This window comes from Helianthus annuus, chromosome 3 (genome assembly GCF_002127325.2).
Source record: "Helianthus annuus cultivar XRQ/B chromosome 3, HanXRQr2.0-SUNRISE, whole genome shotgun sequence".
NCBI lineage: Eukaryota > Viridiplantae > Streptophyta > Magnoliopsida > Asterales > Asteraceae > Helianthus > Helianthus annuus.
This window is the reverse complement of record NC_035435.2, coordinates 151,316,964-151,338,086: the sequence shown is the minus strand read 5'-3', so window position 1 is coordinate 151,338,086 and position 21,123 is coordinate 151,316,964. Positions and strand designations below refer to the sequence as shown.

Genomic DNA, 21,123 nt, shown 5'->3' with positions numbered 1-21,123 from the left:
AAAAGTCAAACTGTTGTTCTTACACTTTGACTTTCTGATTAAACGAGTTTCACTCAGTCATTTCTCAAATTGAAACCAGATATATGTTGATATTTATGTGGGAAACAAACCCTCAAAAGGGTATTCTCTGATTCCCACTTTATGCATGCTAATTGTCGGGTCAAAGGCGTTCTTAAAAAGTCAACAGAAGTGGTTTTTGCAAAAATAAGCTTAAATGGTAATGTAGAGGACATGCAATCTGTTTGATCATCATAAATAACTTATAATATATGTGAGAATGTGTTTTATCATAATCAACTCGACAATCTTGAGTATAAATACGAATCGGAACCGAAAGTCTTATAAAAAGACTTTTTCGTAGACTATCGATTCGGATCCGTACATGCATGTTTGAGATCTGTATTAGAGCATATGTTGAACCATTTTTATTTTGGTAAAACTCTCTGGAATTTTTATATCTCGAGTCTATTCTTAGCCGATTCATTTGCGTGTTTCCGATTTATGCTTAAAGTTGACTATTTTGCCCTTTTTGATATAAAACGTGATTTTTAGAAAAGTGAAAGAGTAGAAATCTTTATTTCTAATATATAAACTTGCACCGAAAATTTGAGATCAGTTAGTGGTCCAGATTTTGAGTTATGGCCGATATCGTAAAACTATATCTTAAAGTTACATAAACGGCGCATTTCGCGTATAACCTATTTCAGGCCACGTTTTGATACAAAACTTTTTACCCACTTATGTTATATAATATTTTGGGATTTTTGATGATTTTTATTTAATTTTTGGCTGATCGTATCTTAGATCGCTTAGTCGATTCGGTTAATGCCGGTTTTGACCGTTTAAGCCATAAAATGAGTTTTATACATTCTTTTGACCCGAAACCTTTTTCTACTGATTTTATATGTTAAATAAATTATTTTGAGCATTCTGGAAATATAAAAATCTCAGCTTTCCTTTGAAAACCCGGAAACGGCTCTAAATCGCATTTTAAGCGTTTTTAACGCATAGTAAGCGTTATACTCATTTCTAACATATAAGACTCATACCTACTGATGTATTTAGTATATTTTCATATAATAACAGTAAGTATAAATGTTTGAACTCAGATTTCCAGTGTTGGCATTTTTAGCCCTTGTGAAATTACTAAAATACCCCTACGGTGCATAGTTTGATTTTAAATGACAAGTTTGGTATATGGGTCATACCCTACTGTTATAATATGTCAAAGTAAGTATATTTACTGTATAAATCAGACCTATAACTCAGATTTCCAATTTAACTCTTTTATAATCTTTTAAATGACCAAAATGCCCTTCCAAGGCATAAATTGAGTTTAAACTTATTCGGGGCATAATAGAACATAACTTACTGGTATTATATCATATTTAAAGCATAATATCTCAGGGGACTTACATATGACTCATTCGGCTACCCGTAACGCCCTTTTTGCGTTCGGTTCGGTTTATGTAACTAGTTTGCATAGATTGACCGAAACGGGTCAAACGTTATCATTTTTGTCTCAAAATCCAGAATGTATTTAGTATACCCATATTATACAAGTATTCAAACTTGTCGGGTCTAAATCACGTTCTATCCGGTCTTCGCTTAATCGTGCGCTTGAACCGTATATTTCCTTAAAACTAACCGGTCTAAGCTTAGGCTTAATTAAAGACCCGTTAGTATTCTAATTGGTTATTTATACCATCGTTCCAGACTAGAGCTTTCCGGTAAATTGTACCTACGCTTACTTAGGAATACGGCTGAGTTATTATTCTTGCTATTTAAGATAGGAGCTAGCTCAGGTAAATACTTTTAACTTATTTTCCCTTATACGGGCTTGGGATACGGTATTATAAAAATACCGCTTGGTCGGGTGTAGAAACTGTTTAATTGGAGATGATTAAATTGCATAATCCCGTTTTAATCTGTGTTGATTGATAACAAATAACATTGGGGGTTAATGACCGTGTCCTGGATATCCTTGGCTCATTTTAAAAAGTGAATGGCCACGACGTAAGCACAAGGTGTAGACAGAACACCTCCTGTTGCATATGTATAACGTATACTCACTCGTGAGATTATCTTCTTGTGAGATTATATTTGTGGTGTGTCGATTAATCTTGTCCGGCTTGTATTGTATAATCACCGGCCCTAAATGTTGGACAACCATGTAAATCGGATACAAGATTTTTATTAATAAAATTGTCCCAAGTATAAAGATTAATTTTGCCTCTGTGCATTTTAATCAATGTGTCAAGATATTTTGTGCCGTTTGCACTCGAATCACTTTTCAAACTCTTTTTCCAAAATGAGCCAGTTACTTGTATTTACCAGTGTAAACTGACGTATTTTCCAAAAGGTTAAGTGACAGGTACTATGCGTAATTGGCTGGAAGCTCGGGGCGTCACTAGGGAATCTTGCAAGTCCTAGATGCCTAAAGTCTATTGAACAGTTTTCTATTATTGATCCGCCTGTGGATCCTTTACCTTCCGTTGTAATACTTTGACATTACTTATATTCGGAATGTAATATATTTATCTTTTGCTTCCGCTGTGCATTATTATATTGTGTTGTTTGTCTATGATGACGCCAACTACGTCACTATACTCCCCACCGGGCCCACCGGTGACACGTGGAAAATTGGGGTGTGACACTTAGGCTATGTTAAAAGACCCGTTAGGATTCTAATAGGTTATTATAAACCTTCGTTCCAGAATAGGAGACCAGTAAAAGACCCTTGCATTTGCTTTTGTGGTTTATACTTGCTCAGGTAAATACTTTTAACTTATTTTCCCTTATATGGGCTTGGGGGTACGGTATATAAAATACCGCTTGGTCGGGCAATTGACCCTAACTCATTAGTAGTTGGGTATTATCAATGTGACCCGTTTGAAAACTAGTTTTGTTTGTTTTACGCCTTTGGGAGTTTAATGACCATGTCCCGGATATCCTTGGCATCATTTTAAGAAATGGCCACGACCTTGACACCCGGGTGTAGGCGTACACCCGGTAATGTGTCCATATTTATTAAGGTATAAACGTTGGCTTCCCGCCGCGGATTTATACTGAGTGGAGTGTCAATTAACCTTAAACCCGGCACGACCCGGGCGACTGAACGCATAACGAACATGTAATTCTTTTACAAGTTTAACTATGATTAATTATTCCCAAGTTATAAAAAGTTTTGTGCCTTGTGCATTCAAACCAATTTTCTAAATATTTTCAAAATGAGTCAGTTAAATTTTATTTACCAGTGCAAACTAACGTATTTTCCCCAAAAAGATTAAGTGCAGGTTCTACACGGAATAGGCTGGCTTTTCCTTAGCATCATAGAGTCTCGCAAGCTTTGGGATGCATTTATCTGTTGAACAATTACCTCTTTTATTCCGATCCGCCTGTGGATCTATTTCGACTACTTGTGATACTTAGATATTACATTTGATGGTTGAAGTAAATCTATTTTTGTTGCTTCTGCTGTGTATTATAATATGTGTTGTTTGACAATGATGATATCAACTACGTCACGATAATCCCCCACCGGGCCCACCGGTGACACGTGGAAATTTGAGGTGTGACAGTTTATAAAAACTGTTATTGTAAACCCGAACCTACCTGTAGGGTATGGTCCGGGTATGGTATTTGTTGTGAGAACCCGAACCCAGTTTTTTTTTTCAACCCAATTTATACCCGATCCTACCTATAGGGTATTCCACGGGTATAACGTTCCGTATATTTCTTTCTTTTTCATTTTAATGTAATTGATACTCTCTCTTCAATTCCTTGTAATTTTGATACTTAATCATAATGGAAGTTCTCTTTTACATTATTTTTGCCTAATTATTCTTGCATAAACACTCACGAATACACATTTTAATTCAAAACCGAGCAACAAATCGAGAATCTATTTTCTTTGGAATGTTGTTTCATAATATTTTATTACATACCATGCTTGTACACACTTAAAATACGCAAACACATGCCTAACTATGAGTTTATAGCACAAAATAACCAATCACACAACTTCAGGGACTAAAATGAAATTTTTGAAAGAACAGTAAGTACTTGCGGACCGTATACACACCTTTGCGGTCCGCAAGGGGTGTGCTTGACAGCAGAGTTCACGAATAACAACGTTTTTTTTAACTTTCCCTCATTCTAACTCCTAACCAACTCCTTTAATGCTCCAATCACCAATTCTACTTATAAATATCAACCTCTAACACCTCCTAAACACTTTCAACACTCCAAAATCTCTCAAACACTCTCTAATCTTCCATTTCTTCAACTTTGGGCAGAAAACTCAAAGACCAAAACAGTGAGTTTTGGTTTTCTTCTTGCTTCTTTCTTACTTGTTTTCTTCTTCCTCATACTTGGAACACCTCTTGGAGTTATACCACTTATGTATTTTCAAACTCATAAATTTCCGATTACTTTCCAATCTCCAAATCCTTATACTCATACACCTTTGTTTACCATTTTAGGGTGACTTTGGTGTTCCATCCCCCAAATCCATTCGCTCGCATCTTGTGGATTTACTTCGCAAAACCGTGAGTTCATACTAGACCCTTTTACATTTTAAACACTATTTGGGTTGTAACACATATTCGTGCTAAACACACATACAAGCAAACTTACTCAAAAACTCAATCTGCTCATTTATTATGCTAATTGTGAATACATTCTAGATCATTCTTATGCTTAGCTATCTTTCATTAACCTTACAAGCATCCCTTAACATGTATAGTGCTATAAGATTAGCACACCGCCCCATTTTATGGGTCACTTTTAAGTTATTCTATACGGCTTATTTACTTCGGTGATAAGGATATGCTCGTGCCAACTTTGGATTGATTGTTAGCTTTCGCATGCTAGTATGATACATAATTTAGTATGCCATAAACATGTGGATTTGAGATTTATACTTACCTATGCTATGTAACCAAACTAGTATGCTCACCGACATATTTATATGTTGACGGCTATTTTATACATGTTGTGGGAACCGTTTGAGATGTTATCACAAGAAACAACTTCGGGTGGATTTAGATACTCACCTAATATATCTATGCGATTATGATGTTTTAGTTATGGAACTTCTGATTTGTTGTACTTCTGTTTTTTTTTTTTTGAACTGCGATTATGATGTTTTAGTTATGGAACTTCTGATTTGTTGTACTTCTGTTTTTTTTTGAACAATGTAATGTTTTATCTGATTATACGAAAGTGAAATTTTTAAATCTTAATAAAACGAAATTATAGTAATATGATGTCTTTGAACAGTCTATTACGTCTCGCCTCAATGTTTCCGCAATCGGTTGGGGTGTGACAACTGGTATGACCTTCAGCTACAAAACTCGAACCCGTAATGGGAAGAACCTGGAGAAAATAGCTATACAATAAGAGACATTGCCCATACAAAGACTTGCTTACTCGAAAGAATTAAGTAGCCTTCTGAATCGACATCTTTCTCTTCCAATCCTATTGATCTTCTTGTAAGGGAAATAAGTTTTTCTATTTGGAATCGTGTTAGGTCTAATTCTTATTACTTTTTTTCCATTTCTTGGAAGATATTGTAATTTTCGATTTTGAATCGTATTCCTGTGAAAGAAAAAGAAATGATGAAGTTGAAAAAACCTAATCTTTCGAATCTTTGTTGTGGAGTCGATAAGTTATGCGACCTCTGGTTGAATCATAATGACTTACTCCATTTTTGACTCTATCTCTTGGCAATATTCGTATAAAACGTGTGACAGACGGTGTGTACAAGGCCTGGGTACATATTCACCATGGCATGCTGATCCGCGATTACTAGCGATTCTAACTTCATGTTCCTCCTACGGATGCAGGAATAGTGACATTGACTAAATGTCATGTCCTAGCCAAGGAACTTACCCCAAAGAGTCCTGATAAATGATGATTGAGATGATATTCTGCATTTTTAAACCACAAAACGCTCGGTTTTCATTTCAGTTGTAGGTGTAACCAACCCGCTATTAAAGATATGGCAGAAACAAATAATAGAAAAAGAGCTCCAGTATAAAGATCTTCATTAGTTTGTAAACCAATTGTGTACCACCACTGATAAACACGAGAATAGGTGATATTCATTGGCCCAAGAGCACCCCCTCGAGTAAAAGCTTATTAAGCTGGTTGACCAAAATGAGGATCCCAAATTGCATGAGCAATAGGTCTTACACGTAATCATTATGACTTGGTCGTTCAGAAGAGATTCTTTCTTGATCAGAATAGAGGAATTGAATAATGAAAACACAATTTTTGTTTTCCTTCTAGGCGAGTACGATATTGGGTTTTTTTTTCCCGGAACACGATTGGTTTCTAAGATCCCTTCTAGCTCTGGGCCTTTTATTAGTTAACCGTGGTAAAGCCCCTAGGTGACGTATTTTTTAAAAACAAGGACCATGGTAACGCGACATAAAGATTCCTTCTTCTTATTTCTATTTAATTATTAATTCTTATTGATGAAATTTTATTCTACAGGATAAACCTAAACTAAAAATGAACTTAATTCTAAATAAAGCCAAATTTACTGAAGTATTATTCTATTAAAGAATAATGTGATGAGTTGGATAAATCTACAGATCTTTCTATTGTATATATAGAAAAAGAAAATGATTCTTTTCGTGAGATAGGTTGGAGATTCCTATAACATTAACATAATAAATCAGTGGTTTTTGTGAAAAGAGGAAGACACTTTTTTCGATGCTGGTTTTTTATAACCTGAAAAATACCCTAAACCCGGTTATAGTGAATACACGTACCCGTGAATAGTTGTACCCGGGTTTTGTGAATACTTGTACCCGGGTTTTTTTAATACCTTGAAAATACCCGAAATTCACATTTTGTGCAATCTTGCCCCTTAAAATCTCCATATATATCCGAAAGAACCTGAAAAATACCTAGTTTCTGGGGGTTTTCTATACCAAAAAATAGGGTATTGCAATACCAGTGTATACGGTACCCGGTTTCATACCCTACTTGGAACCGATGACACCAAGTATGGTTTTTCAGGCCAATACCAGGACCTAAAAATACCATACCTGATCATACCCGAACCTAAGTATTCTAGAAACCCGGTTTTGTGCACCTCTAACCAGTATATAGCCTATAATCAATAAATAGCAAATTGAAGCTTGATATGATTTTGGGCTAAATCAGTGGCAATAGTTTTAAAAAGTAAACTCCAAAGGTTCACTAGTACAAAATAACTTTTTTGGTGCTGTATTTTATGCTTTATTTTATGTTGTACCATAGAGCACCAACAAATATACCACCAAATAATAGGATTTGTTGGTGCTCTTCAATAATAGCACCATTAAATCTCCAAACACACCACCAAAAAATCAATGATGAAATACATGTCCCACCACCATTAAATCTTCAAACACACCACCAAAAAATCAATGATAAAAAACAACACCACCATTAAATCTTCAAACACACCACCAAAAAATCAATGATAAAAAACAAGTCACTGCACCATTAAAATCTTTAAACACACCACCAAAAAATTAAATATAGAACTAACACGTGTCAAATAATAACAAATCTACATATCACCAAAAAACAAATCTCCATAGCACCAAAAAATAAGACAAGAAAAAAAATATAAATTTTTAATATTTTTTGCAAAATTCCAAAATTTTTGGTAATATTTCCTAATATAATTCCAATTACACACAAATGCACATGCTCACGACAAAAGTTAACTAGTATTAAACAACCCAACAACAGGTTCAAGTATACGGAATTACAAAAGTATGAAACACAAACTAATGCTTACAAGATCAAAACATCTTTTTAATAAATCCCGACATTAAATCTACCACTAAATTCTCAATTTGAGATTCTTCAAAATACCCTTCTTCATTCCAAAGCTAAAAACAAATAAATACAAAAGTTAGATTTCAAATATATATAATTTAATGCAATAAACAAAGTTTATGAATATTTACGAGAACTCACTCGGTTAACCAAATCATGTTGTATAGAGTCGATAAACTCTTTCATATGTTTGATTACCATATACCCACATTCACAACTGCCTTTCTGTTGTTTGCACTGCATCATATTCACAATGAATTACTTTGACTATACTATTTTAAACAAATAAAGTATTCACATACCTGTGCCATGTGCCACTTAAAATTAATCTCAACAACTTCTTCAGTGATCTTGACGAGCTTGTAATTTTTCTGGGTCTTCCCTTCGTTTATAGAATCAACAATATTGCCGAATTTGAAATCTGGGCAAACAATTATAAGCGACCAATGTTTACTACAAAAATAAAAATTATAGAACATATTAAGTATGTATTGTATGCATGTGTGTATCTATGGTGTGGACTTTATATTACCCGGCTAAGTAGGATGCAAGATAGAACACTTTTTTAGAATGAAGCTCACATATTTCTTTTACGTTTTTTTAACGTCTTCAAGAAGTGTTTTACACCGTGATCCAGTGATTTTTTTGTGGATTGAAAAAAGCACACCTAGAATTGAGCGACTCAAAGAAATGCCTAAAAATTGTGACAAAGTTAGTAAATTCAATTCTATCTAAACATGTTATGGTACCATATAATAACAATAATAGCAACTTACATGGCAAACCAATGTAATATTGTGACATCAAGCTGACCCTCCAAAAGCATGTTTAACAATTCGGAATACAAGATTGTTACATACAAGAAATGCCTAAAAAATGTGACAAAGTAAATAAATTCAATTCATCGGTAATATTCCATTGTAACTAGAGTGTACAAAACAATAAGTTAAACAAAATAATTAATTAGCAAGTATCTCATATTTTTCATAATCTATAAAAAAAATATATAATACTTTTGCTTCCAACCATAGCTCATCAAACCAATTTACATGAAGTTCCACGATTCTGTATTGTATTGTGTATGATAGTCGTGATGATCTATGAATGTGGTGTTTTTATAATGAAAGTTTCTTGACAGCCAGAGTTGTACTCCACAGAAGCTATACATGTTCAATTGTAAAGAAGTGAACTCCATGTTACCAAAAGTAATTTGGGGATATAATCAAACTTTAAAGCTAAAACAGTAAACAAATAAGAATTAATATAGGAATATACCAATATATTAAATATAATTAATGTTTATTTTAATGAGTTAATAAACTCATTAAAACCAAACATGACATACAGCCCCCAAAAACATCATTAGAACCTTTAAAACTTAAATTAACATGAAACTTAACAAACCAGAACTTCTTACCGAAGATTGTAGGTCCAATTTTCCACCAAAACAAGTAGTTTAAACCCTTTATCTTGCAGTAAACAGGAACCAAACGCAGCAGCCCCTTAACTTATTTACCTTCAATAATAGATACCAAAATCACTTACAATCTTGGTAAACATTAAACATCTTAACGGGTTGACTATATAAGAAAAAATGGGTAGCATTTCCCCTTAACTCTCTAAGTATGCGTATACTCATGACATATCATATATACAAATGTCCACATATACAACTTTATTTTGTATATTTTGGTGTTTTGGTGATATTTAAAAGTTTAAGCCTCAAAAAATCAACTTTATTTTGTATTTACGCCTAAAAAATCAATTTTATTGTGTATTTTGGTGCTATTAGCAACCTTAGCATCAAATAATTAATTTTTTGGTGGTGTATAACTTGTAAGCCTCAAATAATTAATTTTTTGGTGGTGTATAACTTGTAAGCATTTAATAGTGGTGTGTAATCTATTTTTAAATGGTGTGTTTTGTTATTTGGTGCTTTCTATTATAAGATAGCACCAAAAACATGAAATTTACACCACCAAAAAATTGGTTTTGTACTAGTGGTTGTAACATAGTTGGGTTGGGTATTGGACCAAAAATAGGTACATGTTGAAAATGTCATTTGTAATAGTAGATTTTATATTAAATAAATCTATTCTCATCCTCAAACCTTCAAGGTATCTTTTGTTCAACGTTTTATACATTCTTAAACCCATTAAAATCTCTAAAATTTTCGTTTCTAACCGGTACTTAATTCCGTTGCCTCTATAAACCGTATAGTAATTAGCCGAAAATTCCAGGTGTTACAAATCTTTCATACTACTTATTATACCAACTTGATACTTGATCACTCGTCCATCATACGATTACTTAGTAAAAATCACTCTTTTTTAGAATAGCGGCACACGCATTCCATAATTCTACACCACCTAGCAGAATTCCCAACCTCCTTAGACGACTTTTTCGATGGATCCTCTTGCTATCAGATTCCCTAGTGTTAAAGTTCTCGTTGAATCATCAAACATCCATTCTGTTATACTTCTTTGATGCACATCGGTTTTTAATGCATTTGTTACCAACATCCATCTTAATATAGATCGACGTACAAAAATGACAATTTAAGTCAAAATCAAAGTAAGAGACAGGCAGAATTATGCATTGTGGTTGCCTTATAATATGTTTGCACATATAAGCTATATTATTCAAAATATTATGTAAATTTGGTAGCAAACAACCCATAGATGTCTTGGGATTTTTGATATATTAATTAACCACATGTTTCAAAAGTTACCAAATCTTACATTATTACATCTTCATCTTGAAATTAAGCCATTAAAATCTGATAAAGTTTGGTATACTGACTGAAGGTAAAAGATTATGCTGCCGGTGAACTCCACCGCCGTTTTTGCTCACCAAAGCTTCCTATCACTGCAGATTGCTTCTGGCGAAGAAGACCACTTGAAAAAATATTGTAACATGATACATGATTAAAGCCTTGTAGTACTTTAAATTCTTTCTTTTTCTTTTTGTCAAAAATTACTTCTCCATCCCTAGATAACTGTCCTTTTGTATAGACCTTCAAATGCTTGATTTCAAAAGTCGAATTTAGAAGTTTCTGGTCACCAGCGAGGATAACAGCACCTAAAATCTCACCCGCGAACATGTCCTGAAACATAGGTCACAAATATAAGCAAAAAAAGTAACATGAAGTATAGAGTTGGTAAATTAGTTGGGTTGGATAACGGGTCAAAATGGTGTGTATGCGTGTCAAAACGTAATTCAAATATGCAAAGTAATTTGAATGCCATACCACATGTCGATACAAGTGATGTCTTTGATGTAAATGGTGAAGCCTCGTCAACAAACGCCGCGTGAAAACAGCCTCATGTGTCATGTTCTTTGCTTGCAACATTTTTATGATCTTCGGAAGCGCGTAGACTTTACGTTGGGCATGAAGAGGGATGAGTGTGATGTCAAGTGATGATTCGAATACAGTCTTTGCAGCCAAAGTGTCGAGGAACATGTTTAGTTCTGCATACTTGTTTGAAGGGACATTGATAACATTCCCTTTTTCTTGGTTTTTCTTGTAGTTAATATGTCCCCCTAGTATAAACACTTCCTGTAATTACATATTGAAATATCATTACATTGAAATAAATAAAAGATATATGAAGAGGAACCGAATTGATCACCTGAATGATTGAGCTAGCATTACTCTCTGAAAGTAAGATGTTTGCTAAATTCGTTAATGGCCCATTAGTCAATATTGTAATTTTTGATCCGTCATCAATCGATTTTACTAAGGATCTCCAAACTTCTAGTGCTAACGGTTGTCTAAGTTGAGGAAAATCCGTGTCACGTGGAGCTCCAAATTTAACTGAATTCTGTGCTGTGTACCTGCAAATTTTCAAACCAAGTAATGAACTTAATTCTATAACAACTGATCCCTCGTACCAACCAAAATTATCCGTTTTTCCCGTAAGGATTTCACTAATTTGTTTTTTTTTTTTTTTTGTTTTTTTTTTTTTTTGTGATGAGTGGAAACTTCCCTACTTTTTAGTAACTTCTGTAACTTCTTATTTTCTCTGATCATAAACCCTAGTCATTTTTCTCTGCAGATCTTTATTAATTTACATTAGGATGAGTGTGTACCCTCTTGGGCTCCTTGGTAGATCACGGGCAAGCCCATATAATGTATCAGAATCCAAACGTCCCCCACTTCCGTGTGGTATCGCTTTTGAATACTTGCAATCGCCAACAATTGGGCCAACTTTCGAATAAGACTGGTTCACAGCAAAGGAATCACCTAAACCGACAGTGATATCATCACGACCCATCATATGTAACAAGTCATACACCACGTCTATTGTTGCTACATTCGCCCAACCACTTCCAGTTACTAGTATTGCCTATAATAAATAAGTAACAAATGAATCTTGTTATGGTATCAGGCTAAATTAATAACAATAATTTTAGCTAGTAAATTCCAAAGGTTGCAACATGGGTGGGTTGGTATCCGGCCTAAAATAGGTACAAGTTGAAATGTTACTTATTCGGTACGGGTTGAAACTTAAGTTGGGGTGAACACCAACTGGTTCGACCCACATGACAAAGAACATGTTACCTTGAGATTCAATTCTTCGACAGGTACTTTGAGTAGATAAAAGAGCGCCAGAAAATCACCCGCGCTCATATCCATATCAAACACAACAATCTTCCCGAGTTTTTTCCCTTTGAAATCTGGTTTGTATAGAACTTCTTTGTAATATGGGAATTCGGTTGTAAAATTAAATCGACCTTTATATTGAGGTCGATTTAGCACCTAAAATAGTAGCGAAACTTTGTTATCATATAAACTCAATAGTAAATGGCAAAATTAGTTTCAAATGTGATATCAACATACATCAAGAAAGTTAGCATAATATTCTCTATCCAATGTGCTTGATTCATCGACATTTGGCTTTGCTCTTGTTGCTACGCGTACACGCACTGAATCCGGTCCAGTGACTTCTTCAGTATAACCGTCCTATGTAGTTGAAAGAAAACATCATAACAAAAAGTAGTTGGAAAGTGTAGTTAAATACTATATTGCATTTAACTGAACTAAGCTATACCTTACATATCCCTGTAGCATTCCCACGAAAGCAAAATGGATCTTGAATACCTATTTGAACATGACCACTATGAACTCCATTTTTCTTCAAGTTGAATTTTGGGATCTTACGATCACCAAAGAATGCGTTTGAGCTATCAGGTATCCCATAAGGTCCATTCGACGTAATCACAGTAATGTTCATGTACTCCATTTCGGCAAACTCATTTTCCTCGTCACGTATGTTACGCATAGCTGATGCTGCAACACCCACCATAAACGAATCCCACATGAAATAACTCTGAAAGTTCCAAGATCATATAGTTATTAAATGATCAACACATATTATAATCATTGCCCAAAAATGTCGACTAAAAAACTATTACATACCGTATAGAATTGATCATCAAACCAAGTATCACGGTCTATCTTCAATGACTTAAAAACATATTGTGCCTCATATGTACGTTGGTTTTTCTCAAATGCTTCAAAGAACTCGCGCGTAATGGGAATTGTATTCGTTGCGTCTAATGGAACGAGGGTGATTGGAATCCCCGAATGAAAAACCTGAAAACATGAGTTAGATTTATAGAATTTGAGTATCTAGCCGATTTTCGATAGTTGGGTTACCTGGTATGCAGCAAAGGGGTCACCGAATAAGTTAAATTCGGCATACGGATTACTTCTAAAGGCTGTAAACATGTTACCATGGTCACCACACTGCTGAGGCTGGCAAGTTGAGCTAGCATTTTTGGGACAACAGCCGGTTGGGTTCTTGGACCTCACACCACCACCCATGATGTATATATGATTGATATTTTTCTTTAAATCCGGATTAGTCATAAGAAAAATGGCCATATTTGTGTGTGCTCCTGTCATGAACACGATAACGGGGCCTTCAGATACCGTCTTGATCAATACTTGTTGTGCAGTCGGTTGTCGAAGAGGGGAGTATCTCCGGTTTCCCTAACATGCAAATGATTAGATCATGTAAGTTCTATAATTCGTATATAGGCTGAATATCTCTCTGAATCATGTTGAAATCGCTTTCAGATAGAAATATTTCTTTGGTAGTCATGAATTTTCAGCCGGATAATTAGAAAACAAATAAGAGAACATGCATAATCTATTATGAAAACATGTACAAGAATTTGGCCAAAGACAATCTTTACATATGGGGATGACAATCACGTTTCAATTGGCAGTTAAGTTAACGGGTCACAATTATACAAGGTTGAAAGCTTTATTAAAAGCCCACTACTTAATTTGTAAGTTAAAACCCCAATTAAAATGATTTCAAGCCCAAAGACTTGTTAGAATTGATTTTTGAAGGGGAAAAAGATTTGAACATGAACAAAGCGACCAAAGAAGGCAGCACCATGCACCTCCACTATCACTAGGGGTGCAAACGAGCCGAGCCCGAGCTCGACTAGACTCAGGCTCGAGATCGATTAACTTATGAGAGCTCGAGCTCGGCTCGGTTCGAGCTTTGAAAATAATATAATAATTATAGATTCGTTTAGGCTCGCGAGCTCAATAAGTAAAGCTCGGGCTCGTTTGCTAAAAAAACTTATTTTTAGGTTCGGGCTCGGCTGGTAAACAAGTTTAAATAAGCTTGGCTCGGCTCGTTTACTAGAAAGCTTCAAATAAAGGGTAAATGTTATTAATTATTAATAAAAACTAATATTACACTAGGGCTCGATAAGGCTCGACAAGCTAGACGAGCTTCACATGCCAGACTCGAGTTTGGGCAGATAAATAAATGGGCTTTAGTTTAGGCTCAAGCTTGACTCGGGCTCGATAAGGCTTGGCTCGTTTCGAGCTTTTTTTCAAGCCAAAAGAGAAACTTCTGATAAGTAAAATAGGGCTGTCCAAACAACTCGGTGCTCGAAGATCGTTCGACGATCGTTCGAAAAAGCTCGGAAATCTGCTCGTTCGACGATCGTTCGGAAAAGATCGTTCGACGATCGTTCGACGATCGTTCGGAAAAGATCGTTTGACGATCGTTCGATTCCTTGCTCGGTTAAAACCGAGCCGAGCAGCTCGGTTCGGTTTAAAAACGAACCGAGCACGAGCATAGGTACGCTCGCTCGTCGCTCGTTCGGTTTCGATCGAATTTATTATTATTATTATTATTATTATTATTATTATTATTATTATTATTATTATTATTATTATTATTATTATTATTATTATTATATATAGGGTAAGGATAGTGTAAAAAGGGTCTAAAGTGTGAGAAGTGTGAGAAGTGTATTATAACACTATATAACACCATATAAACACCGTATAACAATATGTAACACCATATAATACCATATAACACTATGTAACACTATATATCATTATATAGCAAATATAACACTATACATCTATCATAGACATGCTATCAGACAACCTATAGTGTTCTATTTGTTATGTAATGATATATAGTGTTACATGGTATTATATGGTGTTACATATTGTTATACGGTGTTTATATGGTGTTATATAGTATTATATATAGTGTTATAATACACTTGTCACACTTTGAGCACTCCTATATATATATATATATATATATATATATATATATATATATATATATATATTACATTTATTAAATACAAACATTTGACATATCCAGCCGACATCCAAAACTACCCTTGAATCCTCATATACTAGAATCCTTCTTCAGTTAAAAAAAAAAAAGAAAAAGAAAAACCTAATCTCTCTCAACTCTCAAGTCACACATCCAGCTAACATCCATCCAGATCCAGTTCCACCATCCACATCCCTCGTCCGCAGGCATCACCGTCCGTCGGCCATCCACCGTCTGCCGTACAACCGCCACTCCACCGTCGGCCATCCACCAGTCCATCGTCCGTCAGCCGTCGGTCAATCAAAACGCACAGCCACTATGCGGTCTGAAGTACCCACACTAAACACCTCTTCTTTAATTCATTCGTATTTTTTTGTATATATCCCCAATTTGATTCTTATTTTGTTGGAGGTTCATCACAATTTGATTTTTTTTCTAGTTTTGATAATTTTGGTACCTTTGAATTTGTTTTTAATGGACGTATTGAATTATTTAAGTGTTTATGTATAACCATGAATTTTGGTGAATAAATGGCTGTATAGGAATTCTAAATAAAACTGAGCAAAAACGAACCGAACTGAGCGGCTCGGTTTTAAACTGAACCGAGCATGAGCATAAGATTTCCGCTCGATTTCCTAAATCCGAACCGAGCGGCTCGGTTTCAAACCGAACCGAGCACGAGCATACCTCCGTTCGGTTCGGTTCGGCTCATGAACACCCCTAATGTAAAAGAAGAGGATGTTATGTCTCGATTTTAAGTTTTCAAAAAACAAAGAGGAGAAATCTATTAGATACGTGTTTAACTTTATTTATTATCGTGTTTTTTTTTTCATTTACATTGTATGAAGTACGAAAAAAATAAACGTAACCCCTAAAATTTTAATCTAGACCCACCACTGAATTGCCAAGACCAACTTGTTGCTGACCATAGTTACCATTGATGATAGGTGAAAACTTACTACAACCATGCAAATTCAAAATAACTTCCAATTTCAACAAAGTAGAGCCCTTAGACCCTTTCTAGTGCGTTTTCCCAAAACCCAACCAGGGGGCATAACCCCTTTAGAATCCATGTAGGTGATGGTACCCCCTTAAACCCCGGGTTCGATGGTATATGAACTAAGTATAGTCTACACCTCCCAACTCGTATCAATATTTTTTCTTTTTTCCCTTTAGTCTTAAGAGCATGTGTAATGGGGCTCCATATACCGCCCTTTTCCTTCATAAAGCCCCCATAGCGCCCCGAACACCAAAACGAGGGGCGCCATGTTTCAGAAATTTGGGGGAGGCGCCATTATTATCACGGCGTTTTGGAGATGCTTTTCAAAATTGGACCAATCACAAAAAAACATGGGTTTTTATAATTAATGAATAAAAACGAAAATTATGATGGGTAGGGGCTTTATGACTACGGGCTCTAGTGAAATAACGCCCCATAAAGCCCCTGTGTGACGTGGCACGACACGTGTCGCATAACGCCCCACAAAGGGCTTTATGACTACGGATGGCCTAAGTAAATCTGGATTAACCAAAAGGGCTTGATGACATGTCATCAGCTTATTAGAAAACTAGTCTATAACTTCATATAATACTGGAAGCCTTATATATATATTTTTTTTTGAATGGCTAAACTTGTATACCATGGGGATTGAACCCATGACCTCCTTCTATCCTACACCTTATCTAACTCACCAACACCATTGGGCTATTCCCAATGGATTGGAAGCCTTATATCGCCAACAACTACGAAAAACATTGATATACCTGCGGAAGAAAGCTTCTTCTAATTCCCATATTTGTATCGACGTCTAATCGAACAGGAATAGCTTGTCTGTATCTACAAGGTCCGGCTGTTCCACGTCCCTGATCATAAATACACATCACATTCCTATCCGCGTGCTTAGCGAATATTAGTTGCATGAATAATAAGCAAGTACCTGGTCAATTATAGGAAGATATCCACCAACATTTGGTTGTATTGTACCATTTTCAAGTATTCCACCATCACCTCCAACACCAACATCAATATCATCTCGCCCCATCATGTAAAGTATATCATATATTTGATTTACTGCATGTCCTGCATTTGTCCATGAATTTGTGTTTATTGTAACTGCCTGCATCAGTCATCATGGTCACCATAAAATTGTCAATGAATCATCATTTTTTAGTCGATTTTGAGGTTATATAACGGGTAGATTGGTTAATGGGTTGTCATGTTGAAACATTAGAGTATTCAAATAACAGTTTAACGCTAAAAAGTAATTCATATTGTCAGGGTAGATAAGAGACGATAAAATGACAGTGTGAGACAAATTGGGTAACGATTTGGGCTAGGTCGACTTATGTCGAATATTTGTGCCCAATGCTTTAAACACAATTAGGAAAATTAGAAATTATGCAATTTTGAATAAATTTGCATATGTCATACCTATGTATGAGAGAGTTTAAATGAGAACGCTAAATATTACGAGAACCGTGAGAATGAATGAAGAAATCACAAGAACTTGGTTAAAAAGAATTCAAATTCAAAAATTCTTTTTACACTTATCATTATTATTCAAATACAATGTTAGAAATTGAATCTAAAAACATTAAAATTTACATGTATTTGTAATTAAAGAAAATTTACACATGTGTAAATTTGCCATTTACATATGTGTAAGTTTGTTATATTTACACATGTGTAAAAAACCTTATTAAGAATGATTTTGAAAGGAAAGATAAATTATTTAAGGAGTAAATTCATTTTTTAATGTTGTATTTTAATTATAAAAAGGTTTGTATTAAACAAAATTGATTTTGATTGGTTTTCTCATTCGTTCTCACGTTTCTCGCAATATTTAGCGTTCTTAAGATAACTCTCTCCTATATATATATATATATATATATATATATATATATATATATATATATATATATATATATATATATATAGGGGGCTGCTAGAATGAGAACCACCCCGAGTTGTAAGAACCGCGAGAACTACACCCCACGGAGCGCCGTTCGCCATGATTTTTTTTTACAAGTAGATGTGTGTATTATAAACACAGCCGTAATAAATCATGGCGAACGGCGCTCCGTGGGGTGTAGTTTTTTACACCACAAGTTTGGTGTTTTTTAATTTTTTTTCTTTTTTCTTTTTTTTTTTCACCAAACTTGTGGTGTAAAAAACTACCCCACGGAGCGCCGTTCGCCATGATTTTTTACGGCTGTGTTTATAATATACACATCTACTTGTAAAAAAAAATCATGGCGAACGGCGCTCCGTGGGGTGTAGTTCTCGCGGTTCTTACAACTCGAGGTGGTTCTCATTCTAGCGGCTCCCTATATATATATATATATATATATATATATATATAATAGGAGAAGATTTAAATAAGAACGGTAAATATTGTAAGAACCGTGAGAACGAATGAAAAAACCGCGAGAACTTGGTCAAAAACAATTCAAATTCAACTGTTTTTACACTTATCATTATTATTTGAATATAATGTAAGAAATTTAATTTGCATGTTTAAATTTACATAAACTCGTAAATAAAGAAAATTTATACATGTTTAAGTTTGCCATTTACACATGTGTTTTGATAAGATATCCGATAAGAGTTGATATCATTGGGATTAATATAAATTCTATTTTTCCCAAAAAAGATATAGCAATTTGAATAATATTATTTATTATTGAAACCTGAAATGAATGGCATTTAATTGCAGTTAATTCTCTTGAACGCTTTGAAGTGAAAAAACCAAGATTTCTTCTGAATAGTATAGGTTTGAAGTGAAAAAAACCAAGATTTCTTCTAAATAGTATAGGAGTTCAACTTATTAACGCCTATGACCACATCACCTCCCAACCTTTTTTAACAACAAATTAGAAAATCAAGTATGTTTTTTTTTTTTCAACCAAAATGCATTAGTAATTCTAATTCATATGATATATTCTTAGTGTTTCATATTCAACCAAAATGCATTAGTAATTCTAATTCATATGATGAATTTCAATCCCAATTCCAATCTAATTCGTTCAAATTTATGTTCCTTTAACATATTCTTCTTAGTGTTTCAGGTACAAAACTTTTGATGAATTTCTATTCCAATTCCAATCTAATTGTTTCAAATTTATGTCCCTTTGACATATTCTAATTCTTCAAAAACAATTTAATCAACCAAACACCCATTGAGATAAGTAAAGTTGACAATGGCATGCAAATACAAATGACAAAAAACTCGCCACATAAAATAAAAGAATACTGAAATGTACAGAATATATGTAAGAGAAGAACCTGTAAATTGAACTCAGACCGATTAGATTTCAACAAGTATAGTAACGCAAAGAGATCATCAGTGTCAACATCAGTATCCAAAATTGCTCGATAAGAAAGGCCTCGATGAACATTGTAGCTACTTGTACCCCCTACAGCCATAATGAGAGCACATAGCAAACTTGACCATAACAATAACCCCTTCATTTCTCCAGATAGCATGTGGCACCTAGAGCCTTTCCAAAAAGAACTTATGGCACCTAGAACTATACAATGCTATATTTAACAATATTTCATGAAGAGACGTAAATAAGCTATTTAGTCAACGGCTGGACCCACTTGTTTATATTTATTAGGCTAATTTATTTTAAACATATGTACTATGGCAACCACACAAAATAAATAACTTCTGGATACACATCAATTAATATCTTATAAAATAAAATTTACACCCGCGCGTGTTGCGGTACGGGTACATCACAAACATCAAATGAATTAGTCCAAACGTTATGTGATGCAATAACCATATAAAAACACGCGTTTAGAAGTAATCGATTGAACTCAATGTAACATGTATAAACAACGTGATGGGATCAAAAATTCAAAACATAAAGTAAATCAAATTTATACCGTACAATCATAACGTATTACATGTGACCCTAGTCATACATAGAAAATGTAACATGTATAATGGAAAAGTTGACATGTATACTCAAAGAGATTAATTAGAGCTTTTTGAAAAGGGAAAAAAGAAACCACAATTTGACTCCACTCCGATTGAAACAAAATTTATAAAACATTCATAAAATAATCACGAAAACATATTATATTTGACCTGACTCGTTCCCCAAAAAAGTTTATGTCGAAACATACACCAACTCGAATTTATACCGAAACGTACATAAAAATGTGCACGAAGAAAATAGTTTTTTTTATATGAAAACGTATTATATTTAACCTGAATCGCTTCCAGGAAAAGTTTATGTCGAAATGTAAAGCAAATTGAATTTATACTGACATGTACACAAAAATATGCACGTAAAAAAATTAGTTTTTCTTAAGTAAAGGGGTAACTCGAAACAAATTATTAGTAATAACTTAACAGGTTAAATACGTTCTTAAAATCGTGACAAGTAGTACTAATGCCACACCACTGACAACGACCACCAACATTAGAAGAGCTCGTAAAAATAAAATAAAAAAGTAAAAAAATAACATCGAACGAAAAACAGCCGTAAAATCATTGAACCACGCACGTCCGTTGCGACGTGTTAATGCAAAGAAATTAGCCATAAACGTTAAACATTGAAAATAATAACTAAGTCGATCTAGGACCCGTGCGTTAGTTATAAACAGACGTGTTAACTAAGTCAAACAGAAACAAACAAACGAAAAACGGTT

General features: G+C 34.4%; 2 protein-coding genes across 3 annotated transcripts; both read right to left on the bottom strand.

Moving 5' to 3' along the window:
• Positions 1-7,714: 7,714 nt before the first annotated feature.
• LOC110930096 lies at positions 7,715-9,409 on the bottom strand. 2 transcript variants are annotated; one of them, XM_022173322.2, is made up of 4 exons: positions 8,622-9,409; positions 8,148-8,539; positions 7,987-8,082; positions 7,715-7,898 (listed from the first exon to the last, which is right to left on the bottom strand). In XM_022173322.2, exons 2-4 carry the CDS (start codon positions 8,322-8,324, stop codon positions 7,809-7,811), a joined length of 363 nt encoding a protein of 120 aa, XP_022029014.1. In that variant the 5' UTR covers positions 8,325-8,539; positions 8,622-9,409; the 3' UTR covers positions 7,715-7,808. The 2 variants fall into 2 exon arrangements, with proteins under 2 accessions (XP_022029014.1, XP_035843483.1); XM_035987590.1 differs by having other exon boundaries at positions 8,148-9,364.
• A 1,251-nt stretch (positions 9,410-10,660) lies between these two features.
• LOC110932258 lies at positions 10,661-19,884 on the bottom strand. The gene is made up of 12 exons (XM_022175609.2): positions 19,744-19,884; positions 17,396-17,575; positions 17,223-17,321; positions 13,508-13,843; positions 13,268-13,444; positions 12,900-13,178; positions 12,689-12,811; positions 12,410-12,607; positions 11,938-12,194; positions 11,478-11,682; positions 11,096-11,404; positions 10,661-10,951 (listed from the first exon to the last, which is right to left on the bottom strand). The coding sequence occupies exons 1-12, from the start codon at positions 19,882-19,884 to the stop codon at positions 10,661-10,663; spliced, it is 2,595 nt and encodes an 864-aa protein (XP_022031301.1).
• Positions 19,885-21,123: the final 1,239 nt, after the last annotated feature.

What these genes read in the sequence shown, in the direction of transcription:
- LOC110930096 (XM_022173322.2), bottom strand. Translation starts at nt 8,324, where the DNA reads ATGTTCTATAATTTTTATTTTTGTAGTAAACATTGGTCGCTTATAATT. An exon ending in TTAAGTGGCACATGGCACAG is followed by an intron (nt 8,083 to 8,147) that starts GTATGTGAATAC and finishes AATATGATGCAG; the next exon opens with TGCAAACAACAGAAAGGCAG. An exon ending in AACATGATTTGGTTAACCGA is followed by an intron (nt 7,899 to 7,986) that starts GTGAGTTCTCGT and finishes ATTTGTTTTTAG; the next exon opens with CTTTGGAATGAAGAAGGGTA.
- LOC110932258 (XM_022175609.2), bottom strand. Translation starts at nt 19,884, where the DNA reads ATGGCTGTAGGGGGTACAAGTAGCTACAATGTTCATCGAGGCCTTTCT. An exon ending in GGTCTGAGTTCAATTTACAG is followed by an intron (nt 17,576 to 19,743) that starts GTTCTTCTCTTA and finishes TGACTGATGCAG; the next exon opens with GCAGTTACAATAAACACAAA. An exon ending in TTGATGATCAATTCTATACG is followed by an intron (nt 13,179 to 13,267) that starts GTATGTAATAGT and finishes TGGAACTTTCAG; the next exon opens with AGTTATTTCATGTGGGATTC.